At 36.0% G+C, this 16,800-nt stretch overlaps 1 protein-coding gene across 1 annotated transcript in view; it reads right to left on the reverse strand.

Annotated features, from left to right (window-relative positions):
- LOC150085660 (protein Skeletor, isoforms B/C-like) overlaps positions 1-16,800 on the reverse strand; it is a 356,943-nt gene that overhangs the window by 31,678 nt on the left and 308,465 nt on the right. The window contains exon 10 of the mRNA XM_090373427.1: positions 2,851-3,047. Coding sequence (XP_090229553.1) covers positions 2,851-3,047 — 197 coding nt within the window. The remainder of the gene's footprint in view (positions 1-2,850; positions 3,048-16,800) is intronic.

The following is a 16,800-nucleotide window of genomic DNA, read 5'->3' on the forward strand; positions in this document are numbered from 1 at the left end:
GCTACGTGGAAGTGTGTCACACGCACTCCTCTGTTTTCAGAATGTCAAGTGAAGGAAAGCACATAGAACAATATCACTAATTTCTAAGTTCTGAAATTAAAATCTAATCCTAAGTTAAGTATTCCATCTCATGTTTACAGTGCCAATTTCTCTACTGCCGTGGAAATTTGAACTAATTTTTTTTTCAAAGCGCTATCTCTAACTGTTTTGACACTCCTGAATAGGAAACTTATTTTATAACCACCTGGAATTTTTGAAATTTACTAGTTAGAGTGATTTCTATTACATTTCATGGAGTAAATGAAATTGGCTCTGCAATCAGCCATCCTTACTTTTACAGTGACGATTTGAACTCTGCTTTGGAGTTCATTTGATAACGAACTTTAATATGATAGACATGAAAATCATGTTGAAAATATTATCAGAAATAAACTAAAAAAAACAAAAAACTGCTGATATGAGGAACTGATCTAATTTTTACATATAGCATACCATTTTGTAGTGTAGTAGAATTTATTTGTAGCATGGAAGTCACTGAACAAGACTCGTTTTTCAATATTTAAACTATAAGATTTTCACTTTCAGTGTTGTGCAAATATCTGTTATCGTTTTTATCTTCTGCTGGCAAACAAACTTTCAGCAACTGTTTTCTTTGAAAAACGTTTCTTATAGTTTATTTTAAAATACAAGCTGTAAAACTCAGAATTTCTCTTACTTAAATATGAATTGTATACTAAAATAACCTAGTAAATTTATTTTTAAATTTTAATTATTCAGTAATTATAAATGACAATAACAAACAAAAAATATAACATATAATCATAAAGACATATACAATAAATTTGAATATTTATCCCGGATGTGTAACAACGGTTGCACTAAGCAGGGATGAAACCCAATTTGATTACAATGTACAAACACCATTCAGGTAAATCAACATATATTTAGATAGTCAAAAGTATCACTCTATCTAACATGGATCTTAGTATTAGAAGTGGCAAATGATGCAAGCAAGCAACCTTTTAGAGTCATCAGCCAAAAAAATTTTCTATCTCCTCCAAGAATTTTAGTTCCTCCTTGAATTTATTTAAACTACCCACTTCCACAACAGATGGAAGACCTCCTGCAGGCACCTAGGCTCCAGATGCTGAAATTTACAGAACTATAGCTCTTTTTTTGGTAAGAGCACCCTTTTATTCCCTTCTCGTTTTCCCTTTTCTGCACCCATTCCTAAAATGAAGCCTCTAGACCTGTATACAGTACTCAAGAGGCAGCCTAACCATGGTCTTGTACAAAGGGATAATCACTTTGTCCCTGATAGCAAAGTTCCTGTATATCATTGACAAAACCCCTTCAGTTGTCCTGGCAGTCTATCTGCACTGCTAATTAGAATCAGATAACTTCATATCTGATTCTAATTATAGTAAGCAGTATAATATGACATTTATTAATAATACAGTTCATATTATACTGCTTAGTAAGTGGGCTTGCCACAAGTCATTCTCAAACCGAGAAATGACAGTTTACATTAAATCCTGACAGTTTTTTCCAATTTAAAAATAAAACAGCAGTTAGTTTTTTTTTATGAGATTTAGTGCAGCTTTGTGTAAAGTGTCACTTTTTTCAGTAATTTACTTAGTAGTAAGAATGTCAGTCTACACCAAATAAGAGAAAATTCAAATATTATTGTATGCTGCTTCTGTGAAACTGAAAACAAAGTGCAAACACTTCAGAACAGCTCATAGCTTACAGAGATAACCAAGCATGTAAAAGATCACAAAATAGACTTCACTAAGTAAGATTGATATTAAATTTTACTGCGGCAACAGAGTTTTGTGACACCTGCATTATACATGCTAAGGGTTGTTAAAAATGTGTCATTTTGGCATATTATAATGGATCCCAGGCTGTGGATCCATTATAACAAATCTTTAGCGTAAAATTTTATGCGAACACACTTTTTACATAAAATTCTATCAGCATGTGCACACACACACACACACGATGGTTTGTTTTTAAAAAACTAAATATTAAAATTCAGCAACCGAAAATAGTGAACTAGCTAAAATAACTTCAACATAAGCAAAGAACACATGAAACCATGAACCAAGTATATACCTTTTATAGTGCCAGTGTGCTGATATCACTCAGTTGTTCATTTCATGTGCTTTTCCTTTTAGAGAGCTCATTTATTGACTGAAATTCAATGGATCAATATTTGTATTGAGTTATAAAAATTGCAGTTTGTTTTGACACAAGTTTGTGTTTGGGTAGTGAACTTGTCAAACAATCATGCTAGAGCATTTTATTGTAATTACTGTTCAACAAAATATGCAAATGGTAAGTGGAGAACAGTCGTTCTTTACTCACTGTTTGTACTTTTGTTAAAATATTTTACATATTATCATTTAGTTTTTGCTGTATTGAATTTTAATATAGATAAATGAATTTTATGTCCAGCTCTTTTATAGTTATACTAATTAAACTTATTACAGTTTTCTGAGATCTAGAAATAAGATATGTTTCTTGACTCACTACTTTATTGTTTATGGTTTTATGACAAAAAAAAAAAGACCGTGTCCATTTTGATACACTACATTTTAAAATATTGTAATGTGAACAGCCTTGAACTACTAATTATGCTTAACTCTGTCAATTTGTTTATCTGATGTGTGCCTACACAGGCACCCATGAGGAAGGACAATATTATTACTGACTGTCACTGTCACCAACAGATTTTTTATTAGAGGATAGTAATTTTGAAATTTCAGTTCAAATGAACTAGAAACTGATCTTTGTAGTTTCATATAAAAAAAATTTTTTTTTTTTTGTATATTTTTCTTTCCTTACCTCTGATCCAAGCTCACCAAGAAACTGGCCTCCTCCACCTTCATCATTATTTGTGATGTAAAAGGGGTGGTAATTAGCTGAATTGGTCGGGTCATCACCTCCTTCTACAATAAATGTATAATTTATTCCTCTCACCACAGTAATTTCTGGAATAAGTTTTTCATTAATCCACCAAGCAATACCCCATGACTGGTGACCTGAAAATGCATAATAATGATTTGCTAAGAGTTTATACACAGACACACATACACAGTGTTTCAAAAGTGATGGTCAATAATTTAAAGGTGAATTGTACAGACTAAAATATGCAAAAAAAAAAGCCTACAAACATGGGTCCTTAAGTGAATCATTTTTGAGATATTGCACATTTCTAGTTGGGATCCACCACTGACTTGTTTAAGTTAGGTTAGGTTAAGTTATGCTCATTCTCAACGTTTCCCCTCTCTCAATGCTCTGAGACGTAGCAGGCATACTAGTACTTGTCAAAGGATAGTCAACATGGAAAGAGGTTACAGTGATGAAGAGTACGTGGACATGCACAATGTATGGTAAAGCCAATGACAGTGCACTAGAGGCTGCACGTTTGTACCAAGAAGCATTTCCCCGCCAAAGGCAGCCAAACAGGTGCACATTGATCAGGGTACATCAACGCTTTAGAGAACATGGGTGCTTCGCACATGGAGTATGAGCAAGTAGGCCCAGAAGCATAACACCTGATGTTGAGGAAAAGGTGTTAGAAAGAACATCTGTAAAATCCTGTGGTGTTGAAACCAAAAATTAAAAATGTATTATCTTATGTTTAATAAAACCACCCTTAGCAAAGGATTCACAGCTTTTTGCTAAACTAGTATTCCCATAGTCAGTGGCAGATCTTAACAGAAAATGTGCATTATCTCAAACGGATCATTTGCGGCTCGATGATGTTCACCAGGACACTTTTTTGCTTATTTTAGTTTGTACTTTTCGCCTTTAAAATTATTGATCATCATTTTTGAAACACTGTGTGTGTTTCCAATATACACAGTGCATTCCGGTTAATTGGGCCACCGGTTAATCGGGGCAGCTGCTTATTTGGAGCAAATTATGAAGAATAGAAACAAAACAAATATTTAGCCTGAATTTGTTCCGCTTATTTGGGGCAACTTGCCGCTTAATTGGGGCAATGAAGGTCTTGATTGAACAATAAACTATATTTAGATGGCGCGCACAAACATCTAAATATAGTTTATTAGGCCTGACGTAGCCCAGTGGTCAGGAGCGAGAGTGCATAGCACGCGTTCTTTGAGTGGACCGGGGTTCAAGCCCGCGACTACTAAATACGATAAATATTTGTATTGGCGATTTATTGTAAACTCTACTGACTTGGTTGTCATGCCGGAGTATAAACTCAATTTTTTTATTGAACAAACTAATTTAGATGGTTCGTAACAAAGAGATCATGTGGGCAGCAGCGGAATCAGTTATTGCGAAGCCGTGCTGTACAGTGGTTGTTTTACATTTGTTCTGTGTTGTGGTAATCGGATTCTGAAGAAATTTTGCTTGCAGTTGTTTACGATCACACTAGGTACATATGTGTACATCTTGTCAGTTAGAATAGATTAAAAACTGTACCAAACAGTGCACTGATTTTGGTTTCCCCCTCCCCTTTTTTTCAGTACATTTAAGACCCCTGTGAAGATGCCACGTAAAGATTTGTCACTTTCAGAAAAAAATCGATATTCTTACAAGATAAAAAGTCAACCTCCTAACATCAGTCATCATCAGCTAGCGGAGATAATAAAGGTGCCAAAATCTACAATTTCACGACTGCTACAGCAACAAGAAAAACTTAGAGAGGAGTGGACATTTGCATGTGGATTTAAAGAAAACATCTCATAAGCCAAAGAGGGAAAGCAAAGATCCAGACATCGAAGATGCTTTGAATCAGTGGTTTTCCACTGTATCTAACGAGGAATGCTTGTAAGCGGCCCTATGCTAAAAAACAAGTCAAGAGTTGGCCAAAAAGCTAGGTCACGTAAATTTCAAAGCGATGGATGGTTGATTGTCTCGATGAAAGTGTAGACATGACATTAGTTACAAAAAAAAAAAAAAAAAAAAACACATGGCGAGAAGGACAGTGCTGATGCTACGAGTGCTGAGCAATGGAAATGTGAAAAACTGCCAGAGTTGCTTAAAAAATTTAGTGGGGATGACATTTACAATGCCGATGAAACAGGTCTATATTATCGTGCTACGCCGAATGGTTCCCTCAGCTATCAACACATAACACTGTCTGGTTCAAAGAAAGCAATGGATCATGTAACAGTGTTGTACTGCTCAAACATGTCAGGAAATGATAAACTCAAACTTTTGGTTATTGGTAAAAGTGCCAAACCTCGTTGTTTCAAGGGGCTTACAATAGGCAGTTTGTCAGTTTCTTATTATGCCAATAAGAAGGCATGGATGACCATATATATTTTTACGCAATGGCTAATGAACTGGGATGCGGAACTGCAACGGAAGGCCAGAAAAATTCTGTTGATATTGGACAACTGCACTGCACACTCTAATGTAGCTGGTATAAAAATATTGAACTGGAATTTTTACCCCCTAACACCACATCCCTGATACAGCCTATGGACGTGGGAATTATAAAAAATTTTAAAACGTATTATTGCGGAAAGCTGGTTAATCACATCCTTGAAGCAATTGAGGAAAATCTGCTGACATCATCTTTGAAATCAATAGAGGTTAGTGCAAAAGTTTCAATGTTAAAAAGCTGTACAATTTATCGCCGATAGTTGGTGAGTAATAACCAGCAAAACAATTTGGAATTGTTTTGCTAAAATGTGGTTTCATGACTAATTGTGATTCAGATGCGATAAGCTGTACAGAAAATGAAATGGCTTTGGAACTGCAACAGGTCCAAAATTGTGAAGAATTTTTAACGATTGACGATAACCTTCAATGCCACGATGAAAATGAAGATTATGAGGAAACGATTATTGAACAAATTGCAGCAAAACACTGACACCAAAAGACCAAGAAAATGATGACGATGATATACGTAAGCGAGTGACTAACCAGGATGCCAGGAAATGTATCGCTGAATTGAGATGTTATTTCATGCAGGAAAGCAATGAAGCCAGTCCTTTATCAGCATTAGATACCTGCGCCGACTTTGTTTAATTGCAGTCCATAAAGAGAACACGTCAGGGTACACTTCATAATTTTTTCAAAGTAAGAACCCTTAAGTAATGTGTAACCTTTGCTTGACATGGACATTATTCTGTACTGTATCTTCATTTTACACATGTACATTTTGTTTGCTTTTAGCTTTAGTTATTTTTAAATAAATGTTTGTACCAATATAACTTAAATACAGTGTGCTTTCTTTAAATACCACATTCCCTTTATTTTATTCATACCTTTTTTGCCTCCGTTAGAATGTGCTTTTCAGCTCATTAAAATTTCGCTTAATTGGGGCAAAGTAATCTGTCCTGATGTGTCCCAGTTAACCGGAATCGACTGTGTATATATATATATATATTGGAAATATTTAAAATGACATTTAGATTTAAATGTTAAATGAAGGTATTGGCTTCTACATTAATGCTATTGTCTGGGGACAATTAGACATTATACATGCATGGGTTATACATGTACTTAACTTATTTTTAAATTATGGTACTACTTCGGAGCATCAGGTTTGTTGTGACCCCGACCAACCCGCTAGTTATATATAAAGCTAGCCCTGGTATGGATAGCCTTATATATAACAATGATACATATAAAAAATTAATGTAATTTTAAAGAAAGTTGGAGAAAATTAGCAAAAGTTAGTGAAAATGAACATTCTTCCTCATGGCCATACCTCTGCTACTTCCTTAGGGGCTTTGAGCAGACATATAGCCATACTAGAGAAATGCATTATACATACCTGTTTCTGTAATCTCTATACCAGTTTTGCTAGGTTAATTACTTGGTGGATAATTTGGAATTATAGAGTAATCTTATTGAATATATGTACGTAATTTTAAATAAACAGGGTGGATTACATATATTACAGCAAACTGTGATAGGAGATTCAAAGCCCTATGGGTATGTAACAGATTGAAATAACATTGTATCTCACCTCCATGTCCTGTGGTGGTCAGTCTGAATATGTTCAATTTTCCCGCTAATTTAGGTTTTATGTGTGTGTGGTACTATTTATTGCACAGACAAACCAGGTTTTATCCATGGCGTGATAGTTAACCTTGCCGTAGGCAAAATCTCATGCTTTGCATTCCTGAGTGTGGGCTGGAGTTGATTGTATATTTTTGCTTGTATTATTGTGGGAAGCAGATACAATATGATATCAAATCAAGCTAAAAATGATGGAAATAACTGACATGGCAGTTATTAAAATAAAATAATAGATATTAAAGTTAAACATGTTATCCATAGGGTGTGGACTGGCAACACTTTTCAGAGGCATGACAGCCCTGTATGTGCCCTTGGGGATAAATATTTACAAATATATATACAGCCTCTTTCATGGTGAATATTAACTCTGTGGTTCTGTGTTTGTGAATAAATCTCGATTTAGTGGAAATGCAATATACCTGTATGGTGATGATGACCTGTGTAACTCTGCTAGTGGGGATTTTGTTTTTGGACATCCAGGTACCATGCGGATAAGTGTCGAGCCACACCTATGCGCAATTAACCTGGAGTTATGTGGAAAAAATCTTTTCCATGGAACATAAACACTAATTAGAGCTATAAATTGGCCTCCATTTGAAACCCAGGTTAATTGCGCATAGGTGTGGCTTGACAATACCTGGATGTCCAAAAACAAAATCCCCACCAGCAGAGTTATTAACACCATGAATGTAAATACACAGGTCATCATCACCATACAGGTATATTGCATTTCCATTAAATAGAGATTTATTTACAAACGCAGAACCACAGGGTTAATATTCACAACGAAAGAGGCTGTATATATTTGTAAATAGTTATCCCCAAGGACCCATACAGGGTTGTCATGCCTTAGAAAAGCGTTGCCATTCCACACCCTACGGATAACATATTTAATTTTAATATCTATCATTTTATTTTAATAACTACCATGTCAATTATTTCCATTTATTTCTATCATTTTTAGCTTAATTTGATATCATATTGTATCTGCTTCCCACAATAATACAAGCAAAAATATACAATCTCACCAAGTTTTAAATTACAATCAACTCCAGCCCACTCAGGAATGCAAAGCATGAGACTTTGCCTATGGGAAGGTTAACTATCATGCCATAGATAAAACCTGGTACGTCTGCGCAAAAAAATAGTACCACACACACACACACACACACACAAACCTAAAGTAGTGGGAAAATTGAACATTTTCAGACTGATCACCACAGGATATGGAGCTGAGATACAATTATATTTCAATGTTTCATACCTGTAGGGCTCTGAATCTCCTATCAGTTTGCTGTAATATACATAAACCACCCTGTTTATTTAAAATTAAGTACATAAATTCAATAAGATTACTCTTATAATTCCAAATTATCCACCAAGTAATTAACCTAGCAAAACTGGTATAGAGATTACAGAAATGGGTATGTATGTATAATACATTCCTCTAGTATGGCTATATGTCTGCTCAAAGCCCCTAAGGAAGTAGCAGAGGTTTGGCTATGAGGAAGAATGTTAATTTTCACTAACTTTTGCTAATTTTCTTCAATTTATCCAGCTTTCTTTAAAATTACATTAATTTGTTATATATTTTTATATATAAGGCTATCCATACCAGGGCTAGATTTATATACAGGGTGTCTCAAAAATATTGGTACAAATGTTTAGGGGAGGTAGGTAACATCTAAAGGAATGTGAATCACATAGGAACCCATAACCGGAAACATCACGGGAAAATAGTAGCAGAGGCACAAGAAGCAGAAATGACACAAGACAGTAATTAGTGGCAAACATTTATTTGACATAATATTAACAATGGAGTACGAGATGGATGCATTTCATGATGTTACAACAGATGCTCGAAGGTTCCACCATGAGATGCGATGCATGCGTGACACCGATGCAGAATGGATTGGCAGACACGGTCGAACACACCTGGAGTTTCTGTGACCGTAGCAGCAGCAGCGCAGACGAGTCTCTCGTGGTGAGACTCATCTGCGCTGCTGATGAGTCTTGCCACGAGATCCATTTCTATCTCCACAAGCGATTCATACACGATAGATTTGAGGGCTCCCACAGAAAGAAATCAAGGCTCGATAAATCAGGTGAGCATGGGGGGGCCAGGCAACGGGTCCACCACGGCCAATCCATCAACGCCCAAAATGCCTGTTCAAATGGTCACGAACACACCTTCCATAATGGGCAGGCACCCCATCATGTTGAAACCAAATGTCGCGTCTCACATTTTCTGGAACGTCGTCAAGTAACCATGGTAGAACTTGTTCAAGAAAGATCCGATATTTAGCGGAGTTTCATGCGGGATGGTAACAGGTATGGGCCGACTAAGCAGTCACTGACCATACTTACCCACACATTTATTGCGAAGCGATGTTGTGCCGCATGGGGGCGCACACCGTGTGGGCCCCTCTGCTAATCCATACACTAGGTGCATATCTGCCAGCTCACAGTTCGTATATCGATGCATGCTCTTCGTGCGGCGACTACTGCTTGAATGAGTAAACCAGAAATGTTCCCTCTCCCGAACTGATGAACGGCACCGTGTACCGACTTACAGTGACGTTTCCTGTTATGGGTTCCTATGCGATTCACATTCCTTTAGATGTCACCTACCCGAACCTTAACGTTTGTACCAATATTTTTGAGACACCCTGTATAACTAGCAGGTTGGTTGGGGTCACTGCAAACCTGATGCTCCCAAGTAGTACCATAATTTAAAAAATAATAATGTATAAATAAGTTAAGTACATATATATAATTAAAATTCACATTTTACTATTTGCTTACTTTATCACATCACTGATATTTCAGCCTTAATGTCATAATGATAGTCTGATGTAAGTTTTATGCATAAAGTATATTCTTTGGTGTCCATACCTTAAAGAAATAAAACAGTGGAGAAAGTGGACAGAGGAAAAAATGACTAAAATGCAAATGATCTGATAACTTTGTTTTTATTTCCTTTCTTTTTTGAGTTGAATAAACAAAGTTTATTTAACTGTCAACAAACAAATACAAGTTATAAAAATGATATTATTTATCAAGATACATTTTAATGTATTTTCAGCTGTCAAATAATTTTGATGGATGCATCTTGACTCTGAACTCTTGTTAGAGCAGAACAACCATTACTGTGAATTATTAATGCTAAAGAAAATACTGAAAATGTTATTGCTAATAAAGTTTGTATGCTTTGTGTTGGCAGCATTCAAGGTAATAATGACATTATAATTTAACTAATAATTCACTATTATTATTTTTCTATAGTCTGCATCTGTGTCTCTGTTTCTCCAGAGACACAGATGCTCAGATTTTCAGTTCAGGCCATTCAATTCACCTGATAGGCAGAATGGGAGAGGGGATAGTTGAACAATGAATATCTAATCATCATAATAGATGTTAGCTTACTTAAAAAGTATATATTAAGGGAGAAAATCTTGCTTAAAACAGCTAATTTTGCTTTGAGGTAGCTAATCTTGTAGACAAGGGTATATACAAGGATGGATATAACACACACCTTATGTTATGTTGTGTAATTCTGTATGATTGCCTTATGCCCTGAGGTATGTCTCCTGAAGGCAGAAATAAATTAATCTGAACTGGAAAAATCAGAAGTTCAACGTCAATATTTCTATTGAAGTGTCAATGGTTCAACTGTATGAAACAGTCCATTTTTTTTGGATTTGATGGTTCATTTGTTTCCAAAGGGTGGAGGAGGATTCTCTTTTTTCAGTTTCTTTTTTAGTACACAAATAAACTGCAGATTATTCTCTCTGTATCAAGCAGAAAGTGATTTGTGCATGAAATTTTTGTAGTTATGTTCCAATACTGGAAGATTAATATAAAAGGGGAGGGGAGGAAGAAATTCCAATATCACAGAAAGTAAAAACAAAATTCTGATCATTAAAATTACATGTTAAATGATTTGGACAGTTTGAGCATAACAACAAAAGTCAAACAAATACAAAGTTTAAACTGTTAAGAGTTTCATATTTAATTTATGGCTAATATGTAATGCCGTTTCTGTTATCAGAATGACTCTTACTAAATATGTGATGTGATAAAACATGTGAATCTAACTTCGATTAAAATTTTCCTCTTACTCTGCCAGATTCAAGGTTTCATCATTATGTGATCATTTATGAAACAAAATGTTTCAACAATCATGTAAAAAATAAAGCAATTAAATTTTATATATATAAAAGGAAGATAGTTTAAGGCTTTCTTTACAAAAGATAATTAGAGAATTCCTCTCTTAAACAAGTAGTTAGTATTAGCATTAGTAGAGGCATATGATGCAAGCTTATGCAGCATAAGCCAGAAAAAAAAACAAAAACTTCCACTTCATCCCTCTGTTCCTTCGAAATACCTGTCCAGTTGAGCCTTAAATTTATTTAGGATATCAACTTCCACAACAAGGGATGGAAGTCTGTTCCACTAACCAACTACCCGCTCGCTGGCTAAAGGCAAATTTCCGCACAATCTATCCTACTTCTGTCTTTCCTCAATTTGAATTTATGCCCTCTCAGGTGATTATTCTGAGCAAGAGGCAGAATCCCATCAGCATTGAGCATGCTCAAACCATTCAAGGCATTATACAACTCTATCAGATCACATCGCCGGTGCCTAGTCTCCAAACACTGTAATTTGCAAAACTTAAGCCTTTCTTCGTAAGAACAACCCTTTGTTCCATTTACTAATCCTGTTGCCCTTCTCTGTACAGCAGCTCTACATCCTTCTTGAAATGAGGCCTCCAGACCTGTATACAGTACTCAAGGTGTGGCCTGACCATTGCTTTATACAAGGGAATAATCACCTCCTTATCCCTGCTAGAAAAATTCCTGTATATCGTTGATAAGACACCATGAGCTACCCTTGCAGCCCGTCTGCACTGCTCAGAGAACTTCATATCTGCCTGCACAATTACCTCAGGTCCTTTTCATTCTCTACCACTGTCAGTGTAGTACCACAGAGTTGATACGTTGCTCTGGGGTTGCTGTTTCCCATATGTAGTACTTTACATTTGTCAATGTTAAACTTCATTTGCCACCTCTCAGCCCATCTGCTCAACCCTTCCAGATCCTGTTGCAGCAGCATAGCATCAGTAGTGTCCTTAACAACCCTGCCAACCTTTGTATCATCTGCAAACTTGGACATTAAGCTTGATATACCATCATAAATATTATTTATAAATACAGAAAACAATAAAGGACCCAACACTGATCCCTGAGGGATTCCACTAATAACAATCCACGATGAGCAGTGTCCATTGATTACCACTCTTTCTCTTCTCCCCCTCAACCACCCCTTTATCCATAGCAGCAATTTGCCTCCAATGCCACACTGCTCCGATTTGTGCAGCAGTCTTCCATGTGCAACAGTATCAAAAGCCTTTCTGAGATCCAAGTATATAATATCAAAGTTATTCCCTGCATCCAGTTCTTTTGTGACTGCATCATAGTATCCAATCAAATTGGTCAGGCAAGACTTCCCCTTAACAAGACCATGCTGTATCCGAGCTATAACTGAAGTCTTGTCTAGATGATCCTGCAGTGCTTCTTTAACCAGTGCCTCCATTAATTTTCCTGGAACAGAAGTTAAACTCACAGGTTTATAATTACTTGTGTCAGCCTTTGATCCTCCTTTGTGAATTGGGGTCACATTTGCACATCTCCAGTCCATGGGTACTTCCCCTGAGTCCAAGGAAGCTCTCATAATTATGGCTAAGGGTTTGCTTACTTGATTTGCTGCCTCCTTTAATATAACTGAATAGATCCCATCCACCCCAGGTGCCTTTCTTGTGTTAATCTTCAACAATTTCTCCTCCACTTTACTCTCAGTTATTACAAGATTATCTAGCTTACTGTCAGAGTTGAATACACCTCTGGCAGTAAGCTAGATAATCTTGTAATAACTGAGAGTAAAGTGGAGGAGAAATTGTTGAAGATTAACACAAGAAAGGCACCTGGGGTGGATGGGATCTATTCAGTTATATTAAAAGAGGCAGCAAAGGAAGTAAGCAAGCCCTTAGCCATAATTATGAGAGCTTCCTTGGACTCAGGGGAAGTACCCATGGACTGGAGATGTGCAAATGTGACCCCAATTCACAAAGGAGGATCAAAGGCTGACACAAGTAATTATAAACCTGTGAGTGAATGTCGACGCAAAATATTCATTTAGTTTGTTAGCTACCTGAGCAGGATCATCAACAGTTGAACCATCGATATCAAGTGGACCAATCTGATTCATCCCCTTCTTTCTAGAGTTTACATAAGTAAAGAACTCTTTGCATCCCTTGCCAAAGATTTCTCGTAATCTGCCTTCGCCTGCCTAATCTCCTTTTGTAACTTGGTTACAGATCAACTTATATCTATCATAGGCTTCTGTGTCACATGTTAATTTATATGTATCCCAAGCATTTTTCTTCTCTGCCATATGTCTCATTAGTTCATCTGACATCCATTTAGGCCTAAACCTTGAACAATATTTCTTAGTTGGTATGTAGAGCCTAGTAGCTTCCAAGATAAGTTCTTTGAATGGTTCCCATTTTGAATTTGCTGTTGGTAACATCATCAGTTGGTCCCACTGTATAGAATTTAAATACTGTCTCAGACCATCTTAGTCGCCTTTACGAAAGCAATAACCCTTCCCTTTACCCCTAATGGTAGTTACCTCTTTGAGTAAATCCCACTTCAGCACACTGATCACTGCCACCTAGTGGTTCCTCTATCAGCAAATTCTTAATGCATGAAGAATCACTACCGATAATCAAATCAAGAGTATTACTCCTTCTAGTTGCCTCCCGAACATGCTGATGTAGAAAACAATCATCCAACAAATCCACAAAAGCCTAGTGTGTGAGTGACAAACCCACAAATTCCAGTCAATATCTGGGAAATTAAAATTTTCCCATTATAAGACTCTCTGATTTACTGGCCCACTCTATTTCCCTGTACAGTTTCTTATTATACTCATCAGAGTCAGTAGGCCTATAAGCACACTCCTACTCTCAATTTTGATTTCCCAATGCTTATGTCACACCAAACTGACTTGACACTGCACTGTCCAGCGATGTCCACTGGCTTCAATTCCTTGGATTTTATGTGTTTCTTAACTAATAGCATAATCCTTCCTATCCTGTCTATCCTTTCTGTACACATTGTACTTCCCAAATTCCAGTTCTGCATTCCTTATATCTGTGTGACACCACGTCTCTGATATCTCAACAATATCCGCCTTTGATGCTTTGAGCAATACATCAAATTTATTTACCAAACTCCTAGCATTGGTGTACACGCAAGTATACATGCACCTGTTCTTTTTCTTAGCTGCCCTAACACAACCCATGTGTTTACTTGTGCCGCAATGACTCCCAGCAGTCTCTGAAATATCCTGCATCTTGTTTTCCAGGCTTCTGCTCATTCCAATAGAAGCAGTGCAAGAACCACTTTCACCTCTGCCAGTGGCTACTGTTAATCTATTAGTCCCTATATCCCCCCAAGCTAACAGTTTTCCGACCCACCTAACACTGCCTCGATAGCATCGGCAAATATTCTTGCACCCTTTCTATTTAAGTGTATATCGTCCCTGTAGAAGCAGTCCCTTCTGTTAACAAGTACAGACCAGGCTGAAAAAAATTCTACCCCTTGTTAAAAGAGTTTGGTGAGTCAAGCAAAACATTGCCAACAGTTGAATACATTGCATCTATCACGGTAAGATGAACACCAGTGAATGTTTTTCATCATCCTTCAGATATATTTTATGGAGCATATTCTTATCCAAATCTTGCAATCTGAGGATCTGTTACAGCTATAATTCTATACTTATAGCATTCTCTCTCTGCAACTCTTAATTAGTGCCTTAGTTGAATCAAGTCTTTTACTCTGAGTTAACACTCTTTACTTGATTGACATTTCTGGTCCCATTTTACTGTACATGCTGATGTAGAAAACAATCTACATCCTCTTCCTTCCTCTCTGAACTTGTCAGAACTAATAGTATAAAAACTATTTACATTCAGGACCATATCTCAACATTTTCTTTACACTTGAATAGTCTTCTCCTTAGAATTCAGAAGGAATCCTGCCATGTCTGTTTTCACAGGATTATCCTACGAATAATACTTCACAAGAAGTGAAAACATTATAGAGCACAATTAAAAATTTAGATGGCTTATATGTAGCCAACTTTTTCTTTATTAATTCTATAAACTGACATATGTATCCAGAGGTATAATGTCACAGCAAACAGCTAGAATATCCTTTATCCCATTAATTCTCTGGATACTAATGAAGATTGTGCACCATTGTCCAAGGGCATTGTCCACTACCACATCATTAACTGAAAATTTGTGGATATATATACAAATATTTAGTCCATTTTTAACATCTACACGTGATTTATTCAGCACAAAAGGCAAACCAGTTGTTTCTGCTGCTTAAGGGTTTTACAATTCAACGGCATTAAAGGCCATGCATGATGTGTCTTTCTAGATTTCTCAATGTAACTCATATTTTGTTAGATTTGTTTATCAAATTGGATTTACTGAATGGAATTACAGTTCTAAATTTGCATAGTAACCTAATATCTGTTGAAGGCTAGTAGGTGCATTCTGATTATTACATAAACTCTGGAAGCATAGCAATCTGGAATTTCTGAATTAAGGGCATACCAAAAGAATGTGTTTTACTGAAAGCTGAACTTTGCATTGAGCACAGGAGAAATATTTTCGTTAGCTAAGATGTGATAATGCACAAGATGTGTGGCCATTTTCAATCTAGCAAGCAGTATTTCTTTGTGATTTTTATTTTTTTTTATGCTGGATTACAGTGGCATACATTCCGGGAATGCAAGTCATGCACTACATGACCAGTAATGCTAAGCTGTTGCACTACTTAAATTTTTATTCATGTGTTTTTAATAGCAAAAAAATTTAACTTGCTATTTAAATTCAAATTGTTTGTTAAAAACAATATTCAATATTTTAAGCCCCTTTTCAAATAATAAAAGTAAGAATTTCTTACCGTTATTTATTTTTGTATATGTCTTACTAAGAAATATACAAAAATTCCCTTCTTGAGGTTTTGGAAAGCTAAAATTTCCCTCTGCAAACCTCAAAAAAGCTGAAAAATTTTAGCATGACTCATGTACATAGAAAAGAACTGTCAGCTGCATGATGACGTCACATATACACAGCAGAATACTGGCCATGTCATGCTGTTATTAGATATCTTTCTTTACAATGGCTTTTATGATGGTATGTTGTGCTTTGGTCAAATAGACAAGGATGTTTTAATAAATATGAATTTGATTACATAACCCACAACGACTGAAGTGTTTATTGTCCCAGAACTTCTGAATAATAGTTTTTCAAAGAGAATTTAAAGAGGGGAAAAAAAAAAAAAAAAAAAGCAATAGTAATAAATGGGGCCAATACCAAATTTGCTTACTGAAGGTGAGAATTTTGTTTGTCACTTTCAGAGTAGCATATATGGGGGGGGGGGAAACATGGTTGACTAGAAGTGCAAAATTAGATAAGCTGTTCTGCTGTTCTTGCTATTTCCTTCAAAAAAAAGTTTTGAATGAAAAAGAATTATAGTAATTTAAAAAATTTACATAATGGCTTGCACACACGATCGTGGATTTATCTGAAATCATTTGGTAATGTTCACATAGAACTGAAATTGGATGAACAAAAATTATTTCGTATACAGCAGCATAATAAAAAGGTTGGCAAAAGATAGTCTGTCTTTGCAGACTATCTTT

The sequence above is a fragment of the Mastigoproctus giganteus genome, chromosome 5 (genome assembly GCF_048544385.1).
Source record: "Mastigoproctus giganteus isolate SK-2022 chromosome 5, ASM4854438v1, whole genome shotgun sequence".
NCBI classification, from domain to species: Eukaryota; Metazoa; Arthropoda; class Arachnida; order Uropygi; family Thelyphonidae; genus Mastigoproctus; species Mastigoproctus giganteus.